The sequence below is a fragment of the Trachypithecus francoisi genome, unplaced genomic scaffold (genome assembly GCF_009764315.1).
Source record: "Trachypithecus francoisi isolate TF-2019V2 unplaced genomic scaffold, Tfra_2.0 Lachesis_group10, whole genome shotgun sequence".
NCBI classification, from domain to species: domain Eukaryota; kingdom Metazoa; phylum Chordata; class Mammalia; order Primates; family Cercopithecidae; genus Trachypithecus; species Trachypithecus francoisi.
In genome coordinates, this window is record NW_022681455.1 from 15,604,968 (window position 1) to 15,617,595 (window position 12,628).

General features: G+C 44.4%; 1 protein-coding gene across 4 annotated transcripts in view; it reads left to right on the forward strand.

The window, feature by feature from the left end:
• JARID2 (jumonji and AT-rich interaction domain containing 2) overlaps positions 1–12,628 on the forward strand; it is a 279,574-nt gene that overhangs the window by 223,816 nt on the left and 43,130 nt on the right. For all 4 annotated transcript variants that reach the window (XM_033216291.1, XM_033216294.1, XM_033216295.1 and 1 more), the window contains one exon: positions 1,395–1,571. In XM_033216291.1, coding sequence (XP_033072182.1) covers positions 1,395–1,571 — 177 coding nt within the window. The remainder of the gene's footprint in view (positions 1–1,394; positions 1,572–12,628) is intronic.

Genomic DNA, 12,628 nt, shown 5'->3' on the forward strand with positions numbered 1-12,628 from the left:
CAACAATTACAAAAAATTAACTAGGTGTGGTGGCGCGTCTGTAGCTCCAGCCTACAGGATTGCTTGACCCCAGTAAAGGGTGCGGTGAGCTGTGATTGCGCCACCGCTTGGGCAACAGAGCCACACCCTGTCTAGAAAAGTAATGATATTGAGCTTGTTTTTTTGTTACTTTAAAATCCGGAATGAGAATCTTTGAGGATGCAAGGTTAAGATGTAAAAGGGTAAGGGTGAGGAGGTCGGTTTTCTTGTTGGGAGGTTTATTTTTTCATTTTTTATTTCAAATTCAGCACCTTTACTTAGTGCAGCGTGGGAATCTATTTGGGTAATTTTGCATCCAGTTAACCTAATCAGGACATGAACGTAGCTTCCAAAACCATTGGAGTTTGGGGAACTCGTATCCACCAATCATTCCTTATGAATACAACACAGCGATTTTATATAATGAAATGTTATATTCCATTTTTACTTCTAGCTTCTCTAATCGTCTTTTCTTTGATTTTTTTTTTTTTTTTTGAGACGGAGTCTTGCTCTGTTGCCCAGCCTGGACTGCAGTGACCGGATCTCAGCTCACTGCAAGCTCCACCTCCCGGGTTTATGCCATTCTCCTGCCTCAGCCTCCCGAGTAGCTGGGACTGCAGGTGCCCACCACCTCGCCCAGCTAGTTTTTTGTATTTTTTATTTTTATTTTTATTTTTATTTTTATTTTTTTTTATTTTATTTTTTGAGGCGGAGTCTCGCTCTGTCGCCTGGACTGGAGTGCAGTGGCCGGATCTCAGCTCACTGCAAGCTCCGCCTCCCGGGTTACGCCATTCTCCTGCCTCAGCCTCCCGAGTAGCTGGGACTACAGGCGCCCGCCACCTCGCCCGGCTAGTTTTTGTATTTTTAGTAGAGACGGGGTTTCACCGTGTTAGCCAGGATGGTCTCCATCTCCTGACCTCGTGATCTGCCCGTCTCGGCCTCCCAAAGTGCTGGGATTACAGGTTTGAGCCACCGCGCCCGGCTGATTTTTTTTTTTTTTTTTTAAGTCTATTAATTTAGAGTAATCTCTCTTCCTCAGCAGTGGGTAGGTGTTTTTATTTTATTATTTTTTTGTTCCATCCTTGGAGGTGTTTTTTTTTTTTTTCTCAAGAGATACTCAGATGCGATTTTAAAAATCCTGATTTGTTCTGTTTTGCATCTTCTTCCTGCTGGGGGATTTTGCTTGAAATACGTTCAAAAGGCACAGATGATCTGGGGAGTATTTGAAAAATAAATTTAAAATGGCAGTAGAGATCAGTTGCTTTGTTTTTTCTCCTCCGTTTTGAGGCTTTAGGTTTGGTCTTCATTGTGGCGTTCTTCCTGAAAGGGTGAGGGTCAAGGCCTGTGTGTATGAGCCGTTTTTCTTACTCCACCAGGTTCTCCTGCGCTGCCCAGCAGCATGGTGTGTTTCGGAAGCTCTCAGGATGAGGAGGAAGTCGAGGAGGAAGACGATGAGACAGAAGACGTCAAAACAGCCACCAACAATGCTTCATCTTCATGCCAGTCGACCCCCAGGAAAGGAAAAACCCACAAACATGTTCACAACGGGCATGGTAGGTCCACCGTTGAACTTGGATAACAAAATATCTAAAGCGCTGGGTGAGAGCTGGAAGAGAGCCTCTGTTGAGAAGAGATGAGATGAAGGCAAAGCTCGTTCTGGATACTTCTCCAGGGCCAGACACTTCATGGGCAAAGGGATTATTAGTATAGCTTAGTGTAGTCCAGGGTGTTCTAGGTGAGCGCAGATACTCTTATGTTGTGGAGATGATGGTAAATTCTATAAGAACTGCAGATAAACAGGCATCGGAACAGGAAAAGACCGTATCTACATGGGGATGGTCAAGATTTAGTGAAACAATATCTGTGCCCCCCTTTAATTACTAATGTGATTTTGTCAGGTGGGTATGGTGTAGGAAGAAAACTATCATTCCTCCTGTGGAATTGCACATTCATTCTGAAGTGGACTAATTTTCCCCTTGCATGTATATTGTGGAGGAGGAGGAGAAAAGGCAGGAGCAAAAGCTTGGGTATCATAGCGAGGAAACTCGTCTTATATGAATAAGTTGGCTATAGAAAGCGCCTAGTGGTTTTTCTTTCTTCCTTCTTTTTTTTTTTTTTTTGAGACAGAGTCTCACTCTGTCGCCCAGGCTGGAGCACAATGGCACGGTCTCAGCTCACTGCAAGCTCCACCTCCCGGGTTCATGCCATTCTCCTGCCTCAGTCTCCTGAGTAGCTGGGACTACAGGCGCCCGCCACCACGTTCAGCTAATTTTTTGTATTTTTAGTAGAGGTGGGGTTTCACCGTGTTAGCTAGGATGGTCTCAATCTCCTGACCTCGTGATCCACCCGCCTTGGCCTCCCAAAGTGCTGGGATTACAGGCGTGAGCCACCGTGCCCAGCCGCCTAGTGGTTTTTCAATAGAGAAGTGACCTAAATGGAGTTGTGCCCTGAAAACATAAAGCTGGCATCGGTGATGAGGACTTCTTAAAGGAAGATAACTTGAAGAAGGGGAAATGCACAGTGAGGCTGTAAATGTAGGCAATTCCCTGACCAAAGTAACAAGGGTTACTAAACATTGATTGTCCAGTAGACATTGGAGGATGTAGAATAGGTGTAAAAATGAGTGATTTCACAGGCAGCACAGAGGTAGCCCTGAACTAATTGGAATTACACTGAGTGGGGGAATGAGTGTAAGAAAAGAGGAAAGAAGCCGGGCATGGTGGCCAGCACTTTGGGAGGCCAAGGCAGGTGGGTCACGAGGTCAAGAGATCAAGACCATCCTGGCCAACATGGTGAAACCCCGTCTCTACTAAAAATACAAAAAAATTAGCTGGGCATGGTGGCACGCACCTCTGTAGTTCCAGCTACTTGAGAGGCTGAGGCAGGAGAATTGCTTGAATCCGGGAGGCGGAGGTTGCAGTGAACCGAGATTGCGCCACTGCACTCCAGCCTGGGCGACAGAGTGAGACTCTGTCTCAAAAAAAAAAAAAAAAAGGAAAGAAAGAAAGAGGAGGGAAGCAAAGAGAGTGGGAGTCAGGAGGTATGGCTGTTTTCTTTTTTTTTTTTTTTTTGAGACGGAGTCTCGCTCTGTCGCCCAGGCTGGAGTGCAGTGGCCGGATCTCAGCTCACTGCAAGCTCCGCCTCCCGGGTTTACGCCATTCTCCTGCCTCAGCCTCCCGAGTAGCTGGGACTACAGGCGCCCGCCACCTCGCCGGCTAGGTTTTTGTATTTTTAGTAGAGACGGGGTTTCACCGTGTTAGCCAGGATGGTCTCGATCTCCTGACCTCGTGATCCGCCCGCCTCGGCCTCCCAAAGTGCTGGGATTACAGGCTTGAGCCACCGCGCCCGGCCAGTATGGCTGTTTTCTGTTGCCCTTCTATCAGCTACTCTATAGACTTATTTTACTTAGGACCCACTGAGACCCTGTAAGATAGAGAAGCCTTACCTACAAATGGCAGAAAATCAGTGCTGTCTGTAAGTGATTGAGGCAAAGGAATGCTGCTCATTTTTCTCCTTGGTGCCTGTGCACCGAACCGTCATTTGCCTTCTGGATTCACTGGGAAGTAGAGGCTCAGGACAAGCACAGCTTAGACATGATTGAAATCTCTGTCTGGCTTTCATTATTGTTGGGCCTTTCTGCTCTGTCCACTTAACAATTGTTCATCTGGCTTGCCTCTTGCTTTTGATTGTGTTTAGGTGACACATATGCACAGTAGAGGGTGCGACGTCTTTTTAAGGACTTGTGGTTTAATTGGGGAGATGGGGTAAATACAAAATGTAACCACATTTTAACCTTTTGGGGAAAAGGTTGTTACTTGCAGCTGTAGTCATCAGGGCATCGGGATGGTTGGAAGAGGACTGCATATGTAAATTGGAATACGGGTATTAGTATACAGATGTAATTGCTAAGGAGGAAGCATACCACAAACAGAGTGATGCAGAATAATGCCTGTACTTGGGACTGTTGCCTGTTGTTCCGCTAGTGTGGACGTCTACTCTTTGGTGACCTGGAAAGACCCAGGTGAATTTATCTGACGTCTTGATCAGTTGAGTTAATCCTGTGTATACTAGTACAGTTGCACTGGGGTCCCTAACTCCTTTGTTTTCCAGAGTGTTTGGGCTTGATGTAGAGACATTAGATTCACATGCTGATTTTTCTCATAGATTCAGTTTTTAATGTTAAGAATCATCATCTGCATGGATCTTAGTTGTGTGCAGGGGCAGTGACTATCTGGCAGCACGTTACATGGAGTGTATGAAAGAAGGGGATAGAATGAGGGTGACAGGATAGGCTGGGCTCTCACCTAAAGGAGGGCATAATGATTCTATGTTGACCACTGTCATTGCCACTAGGAGTCAAGGAAAGTGTAACTATCTGTAGATACATATCTGTATGCATTTACACAGATAAACTTCTGAGTTTCAAAAATCTTAGGAGATTCTACTTTTTCATTTTTTATTAAAAGAATTTTTTTTAATGCTTGTTAATTCAAATATTTCCAGAAACATTGTTGGGATGTTTTTGTCCCCGAATGAATTTTGATGTAGGATAGTGTGTATCCTGGCTCCAGGCTGGGAGGACTAGGTGGAATGAGTGATCTTGGGTAAGCACTGACACACCCACCTCCTACTGCCTTTTCTGAGTTGTGTCCTTGCCCTCCCTCCTGATTCTCTTCCTCCCTGTCTCTTCTGTTGTCCTTTCTTTTACAATAGAGTCACAGCATCAAATAGAGGAGCTGCAGGAAGCATACCCAAACCAGCTGGGTTTAGGCAGGGGACTAACTTTACTGAAACTTACAAACCTTTCTGTGCTTCCTCTTCTGAGACTTGTAGATAACCAAACTGAAAGGCCCTTCTCACATCCCTGAGCAGCTGGCTTATAGCTTTAGTTAGATTGACATCATCTGTGATTAGCCCTGCCCCCAACCTCCAAGCTTCTGCCATTTTGATTATGTTGTATTTGAGTTGTGAATGGGTTTTCTTTGATTTCAACCCAGCAGAGTCCCAGAACTACCGTCTTGGGGGAATCCATGAGGCTGTGCAATCTGTTTGCCTTCATCTAAACTTCAGGGGAAGTTTGATGGGGGAATTCTTATAGGCCCAAGAGACCTGTATTTAGATCTGTCCAGACTGCAGTCCTTCCTGCTGTCCCATTCTGTTGTCCGAAGTCCTCAGCCATTTCCCTGTTCAGTCTGTGTTAGGCCTGCCTGTTCCTGGAGCAGGCGCTCACTTCCTGGCATGTCCCTCTGCCATTTAGTTCACTGCTCTTCAGCAGCATCGTAGGGAAGTTTTAATCTTATTTAGTCTGAGGTTTTCTTTTTATTGCTACCCCTGGGCATTGTTTAGATCTTAACCTGGTTAGAAAAATTCCATTTCCTATGGGGTGTTCAAAAGACCAAGCAAGTCAAAGAGACACAAACACGAAACCAACCCTGCTAGAATTTTTCCTACAGAATTTGTGAGTTTTTAGCAAATCTGAATACCTGTGTTAGGAAAGATTTCATGTTTACATGTTCTCGAAATTGCTGTATTTGTAGAGGATTTGGAGGGAGCTCAAACTCATTTTATTGTGATAAGTGCTGAAACATAATCATAGAATCTTTGCCATATTAACAATGGTGAATGATATTAACCATTTATGGAGTTACCTTTTCGGTCCTAAATCAAATAAGATTAACTTCTGTGTAAATGAGAAAAATGTAAGCCCCTGTGCTTACCTAAGCGTTCTGGAAGATAGCACAGATGAACACGGCAATAGGATCTACCCACAAGGAGCTAATGGGATATGATGTCTCCTGGTACATCTGTCAGAAATGTCGGAAGACATTCAGGTCTATCCGTGTGTTTCTCCTGATGAAATGGGTTTCGGTGTCTCATTCTTGTCATTCCCTGTCACTTGGTGATGCTACCTGGGTGACTTGTATCCCTTGTCTTCTGGTGTGTGTGCGCCGCTCCCCCCCAGCCCTTGTGTCCTGCCACCCAACTGACACCCATATACCAAAGTCCTTAAGGTGGGGTGGTGTGGGGCAGGGGCTGTTGGCTGTAAGCAGCTTAGATACTCCAGTGATCATTGGGGATCATTGTAGTTTTTGTGTATGTTTATGGGTTTTGTGTATTTGTTGTCCCTTTGTAGGCATCTGAGTACCAAGTCATACGAAAAGAAAAAATCCCCACAAGCCACTACCTGGGATATAGGTCTCTGTGGAGTCCTTCCTGCTGTTGCCACACGGCTTGAATGGCCTTGGAAGGCAAAGTGTAACAATCCACAGGATGTCAGTGATTCCTTCTGACGCCAGTGGAGGGAATGGAATAAAGCCAGCTTAGTAATACACAGGCCTCTTGGAATGCTCCTCCGATTTCAGATGACCCAGGGGAACATGCTGGTTTCATGAAACCAAAGTCAGCTTTGAAGAAAGCTAATGTCAGCCTCAGGTTCAGGCAGTATTGTAGAAAAACACTGAGCTCTCCGTAGCTGGCTAGCTGTGCTGCCTTCCCCAGTCTGTTTTATACATTAAGATGGATGACAAGGAGACAAACTGATGTCAGTTTATTAAAGGAAACACTTGTGACATTGGGAGTAATCCCTCAGGCAAGAGGTACTAATTGAACGTAAGAGTATTTCTGAAGTTATTGTTTTCAACAGCAGAGAAGGAAATTATTCATCATCTCATCCAAAATTGATAAAAACCGAAGTGTAGCATTCTTTCAAAATTAAACATTCTCAGCTGTGGAATATTCTCATGGCCAACATTGCTACTTCCTCAGCCATTTCTAGATAATGCCGTGTTACTCAATATGCATATTTGTTGTTATTTTTGTCTGTTCATTTCTTAGGAATGTCTTTGCCACCGTTGAACAGTCATCAGGAACTTAGTTGCATGCCTGTTTTTAGCTACTTGTTTTGTTAGCTGTGTGTTCTTGGGCAAGGCATGTACTTAGCTTCTTTGATTCTTAATTTCTACTTCTGTGAAATCAGCATGATAGAGTAGATTAGCCTTCATTTGTCCATTCATTGATTCATTTATATCCCAGCGTAAGGAAACAATGAAGCTGTATCATGGGCAACAGTAGAGCCATTCAGATCTCTAATGGTGGATGCCAGCCATTGTCATATGTTCAAGGGAAATGACATTTCCAAGATCACTATTCAGCTGGGTGAAGGTTCTCATCTAAAATTTCATCCCTGTAATCCATTCTTCTTTCCCTGAGATAATAGTGACTTGTCCACATTAAAATATTTATATTCCACCCTGTCTTCAACCCCATTCACATTGCTGTCTATACTTTGTCTTCATTCTCTTATAACCCTTAGGAAAACTGGTGTACTGTTGCATCCTCCAATCAAAGGTTGAGTTGTTGAAAGTCAGTACCAATCCCAGTCGACACCAGTGGTTTACACAAGAATCCTCCAAGTGGTCAGACTGCTGGGATCACCTAGAGCTTTGTTTTCATGTGGAATAAATACAGACCAAATTTTGGCAACAGTTCCCATGGCAGCTAAAAGTTCTTTTCTGCAGAAGTTCACTGAGGTCCATGTCTCTGTAAGTTTAGAGCAGAATTCCTAGAAATTTCTTATAATGGGATTTCATTAAGGGTATCCATCAGTCATCAAAGAGAGTATCTGTTTAAATGTGACATAACATAGAATGAAACAGATCTTCCTACAGAGCGTTCCTCGCAATAAAAAGGCAATCAGGCACCAGTGCCTTGCAAATATAATCAAGCTTGGAGCTCTGCAGGTGCTGTCAGAAAAGAGGTTAGCAATTTTCTGAACCTGAAAAAGGCATCTTCTGAACCGCAGACAGAGGAAAGGGTCCTGGAGAGCACCGCATCTCAGGACACATCAGGTGCTGTGGAACTGCCAGGGAGGCCCAGGTCCTGGCTTAGCCCTGGAACTAGCATTTTCTCTTGCATAATTGCCTACCACCTGTTCTTCAATATAAACCCACTAGTCCCACATTGTGCCACCAGACAAGACACCTGAGCCAGACTGTGCTGTACCTTGACCTCAGGAAGCTGTGATGCTTGCTCTGCCCTTACCTCTGTTCCCTGATTTTTGAGTGCTCTTGGTGAATAGATGCAAAACACGAGGTGTGCTTTGAGATGAAAATAAGTTCTCTGGCTGCATGGAAAGAACAGTTTGGATATAGTTAAGAAGGTGAGCTCAGTCTTCCCTCCTCACACCTCAGTTATACTCCCTCATTTTTAGAAAACATTAAAATGTAGAGGCAGATGATCTTCATGTCCTTTTGGTTCCTGACTTGGGTGAAGAAGGCGCAGGTGTGAAAATAGGTTTTCTAGCAGGAAGAACCTGGGTGAGGGCATCACGATTGTGTATTCAAGCAGCTGCTCAGAATTGTTGAATCTTTCACAAGAGAAAGGGGAGAGCAAGCTGGTTTTTTTGTGACTTCTCCATTACAGGGTATTTCTCTTATCAGATTTGTGCTTTTCCCTATTTTATATGCTCGAGCTGTTGAGGCGTGTCAGGAAATCTAGCAACATCTGTATCCTCCCCAGAGGGATCACCCCTGCTGAAATGTGGAGAAATAAACACACAGAAAACAAAGTGTGGAAAACTGATGCTTTACTACTGGGGCGGATTTGGCCAAAATTTTAATTAGGCCACATTTCAAGGAGAACAGCTTTATTTCAACTGCTAGCGGAAGAACCTAGAACCCAGACTGCCAGGGGTGTCCTATTTCATCTTGTTTCTCCACAATCAGAGGAGGAGAGTGGCTCCAGGCATGGAGCCAGGACATCTGGCCTCATGGCAGAGGTGGCAGGAGAGGACACACACACCATCCACAGTGTCCTGCCATCAGCTTCCACATGGGCCTGAGGCCGTAATCCTCTTCCTTGGAGCAGGAGTCCTGATGCCAGTAGTTTCCTGCAGGAGGCTGCTGTCCCCAGGCAGATGTTTTGTTTTGCAAACATTACACAGGACTCTAATGTGCTCATTTATAATCCACTGAACATCCTAATGGAAATGGATTTGTTTATTAAAATACATAATCTGAAATGATTTGGACAGCATCACATGAGCTTTTAACCTTGGGTTAGCACTCAAGGGTTACAATAACAATGCTTCCAGCAACTTCTATTTCAATAGCACATCAGAGTTTCAAACTACTCGTACATATACAGAATCTCAAATGATTCTAAAAATAGAGCCCTTAGGTAATGACTATTTGGAAACCAAACAACACAATCAAAACACTGCTTTGTGGGTATTTATATTACAAGTTGATATTTGAAATGCCTAGATTTTTCTTAAGCTCTCATAATTGGTTATTTTTTCCAGGGGGTAAGTGAGGTAGACTAGAAGAATTAAAAATGCCTTTGGAATGAATTTGCCTTGGCTTTTCTCAGTCCTTTGTGGAGGAGACCTTGGTGAAGGCTTGTTGCTAAATCAGCTGCATATATATTTTTTAAATGCTTTTTATTACTTACAAAAATGGAAGGAAGAAGAGTGGCTATTGTTTCTTTTGTGCGCATCTTTTTCTGAAGAGGGATATTTCTCGGAAGACTTTTTAAACAACATGTCATTGGACTCCCAGCTGGAATGATTTAATTGCTTTTAGATTCACACCGGGGGCATGTTGTGTAAGGGCCAAAAAGCAATCATTTGGACGAGTTTATCACATTTCTGCTCTGTGGTTGCCTTTGAGGGGGCATCGAGCCCTCTCTTTGTCTGGGGTGGTTTGGGGGGCGTCGTACATCAGGGTCAGGAGCTCGCCATAGCCCTGCTATGTTCAGCGGGGACAAAAACTCCCTAACAGACAAATGCTTTTTTTTTTTTCCCCCTCCCAATCGCAGTTCTCATGTGATACCCTTTTTACCTCTTTTTAACCTCTGGCAGCTCCATTTTTCCTGTTGAGGCAAGTGACTATTCCAAAAGGTTGGAATATGGGATGTGAGTTTTGTTTTGTTTTGTTTTTAGAGCAGTAACGCATGTGGAAACCAATTATGCAATCTATGTTTCTAACCACCCCCTTTACACATTTAGGGCAGTGTTCCTTAGTGGCCATTTGGTAGAATGGTTCAGAGCATCGTGATTCCAGCACTGACACACTTATGGCTGCAACCTTAGGATGTTTCTGTTTTAGTTTTCTTATCTCTAAAGAAGAGATGATAGGTTTTGGTAAGAACTAAATGAATTGATATATGTTACAGCAGTTAATGTTGGAAACTGCTGTGTTGCTTATTATTAACGTAATGTGATTGAAAAGATCTGGTGCCGGGAACAACCTTATAATTGCTGAGAAAACCCGAGAAACTTTATGTATCTCAAATGCTTGGGACACGATAAGGACTGTCAAAGAGTCAGCTATTACCCTTGAGTGTTGTGACTTGATCAACCTCACCAGAACTGTGTTGTGAGCTGGTTCTGTGTGGTAGAAGGTCTTGGTAATTCCTGTGTCAGGATTATCATTCTTTCGCTGTTTCTTCTTGCTTTGCTAAAGTATTTGTTCCACTGGCCACGTAGGGCCTTAGGGGGATATAGGTACACCCTTCGGGACAGCTGGCCCATGCCCTGTGAGTTCAGCGTTGGGGGATGCATAGCCCCGTCTTTGTAATTCTGTGACAGGCAGCTAGAAGATGGCGTACCTGGTGGTGGAAGAGAAGCTCCTGGCTCTGATACCTCTTTCTAGCCTTGTGTCTGGCTGGTTATTTAGCCTCTTTAAGCTTTAGTTTTCCTCCTTTGTAAAATTATATTATTAATACCTGACTCAAAATGCTGCTTGGTGTTGTCAGGGAGGATATGTGAGGGTGGGGGCACTACTCTTAGGTATGGATGCAGAACCCACAGATAGAGAGGGCTGACTGTATTTAGTTTTTTCGTGCTAATGTTTTTTTTTTTTGAGACGGAGTCTCGCTCTGTCACCCAGGCTGGAGTGCTGTGGCCGGATCTCAGCTCACTGCAAGCTCCGCCTCCCAGGTTCACACCATTCTCCTGCCTCAGCCTCCCGGGTAGCTGGGACTACAGGTGCCGCCACGTCGCCTGGCTAGTTTTTTGTAGTTTTTAGTAGAGACCGGTTTCACCGTGTTAGCCAGGATGGTCTCGATCTCCTGACCTCGTGATCCGCCTGTCTCGGCCTCCCAAAGTGCTGGGATTACAGGCTTGAGCCACCGCGCCCGGCCCGTGCTAATGTTTTTACTTTGAAAACGACCAAGTTGCCCATGACTGGTATGATCAATTGTGTCAATGGGATGCATTCTGGTCTAACTTGCATGTGCATATTCAAGGGTATTTCTTTCTCTGTGTGTAGTAAACAGTCACAGATTCCTTCCTCAAATCCAAAGGTGAGCCAGAATTCTTATCACTGACTTCAGATGTGGTTGGCCTGTTATAAATCCTTATTTTTGGAATTTAAGTGTTTTGTTTTTGTTTTGAGACAGAGTCTGGCTCTTGTCACCCAGGCTGAAGTGCAGTGGCGCGATCTCAGCTTGTTGCAATCTCCGCCTCCCGGGTTCAAGCGATTCTCCTCCTCAGCCTCCTGAGTAGCTGGGATTACAAGTGCCCACCACCACGCCCGGCTAATTTTTGTACTTTTAGTAGAGACGGGGTTTTTACCATGTTGGCCAGGTGGCTCTCCTAAGCTCAGGTGATCTGCCTGCCTCCGCCTCCCAAAGTATTGAGATTACAGGCATGAGCCACCGTGCCTGGCCGGATTTAGGGTTTTATGAAACCCAAAACTGCAGAAACATTTTATTCGTTTGTTCTTTAGGAGTTAACACTGTCCTTTTCTGAGTGTAACCTGCAGTTCTGTGCTCTTTCCTTCATTCTTGCCAGTGATAAAGCATGAGACCCTTGCAGACCAACTGCCCATTGCCCCATAAGGCCGTTTGTCCAGATGTTCCTCCCTTGCCGTTAACACTAACATTTTAGAGTGGCTGATGCCCACACAGGCTCTGGGGCTAGTAATCATCAGGTCTGCCGTCCTTTCCTCAGTGCCTTTGGGGGCCAAGAGGGCCAAGAAGCCATTTTTCAATGACAAAAACCATTCATCCTGATTTATGGTCTTTCTGTTGTCCTGACCTTTATATTCTCATAAGGATCTTATGGCCTTTTAATCTTTAGCGTCGTATGTTAGCAGGAACGTATGTAAGAAATTTGCGTAAAGGGCAGTTATATCCAAGTCTGTTATTTTATCATTGCACATAATGCATTCACACTTGTAGATCATGAGGAGAGTGGCAACCATGTGGTAATTGGTGGGAAAAATATTACAGAATTTAAGTTCTTCTGTAGAAAAAGGAAGAAGATGTGATTGGCTTTAAACATTCTGTTTCCAGGTTTCTGTTATAATTGTGATCAAACTGAAAGAGATTTCATTGTGTGAAAGTTCCAGAAGGGTTTTACAAAGCCTGTAAACCAGTAGAATTTGCTTATGATACTGGAGTTTCGGAGTCCAGAGCCAGCTGAAGGTTCCGTGTCTTGCATCCCAGGTTGATGTTTGTTCCCTGTGCGAGTGAGGTGCTGGCTGGAGGCGCGGTGATAATGGGGCTTTTGCTCACCTAAGCTGCGTTCTTGCAGCTTTCCCTAGTTTTCCGTGGATGCTGTAGCTAAGTTAGTGTGCTGTTTTGGCCCAGGGCAAACCGGGTTACA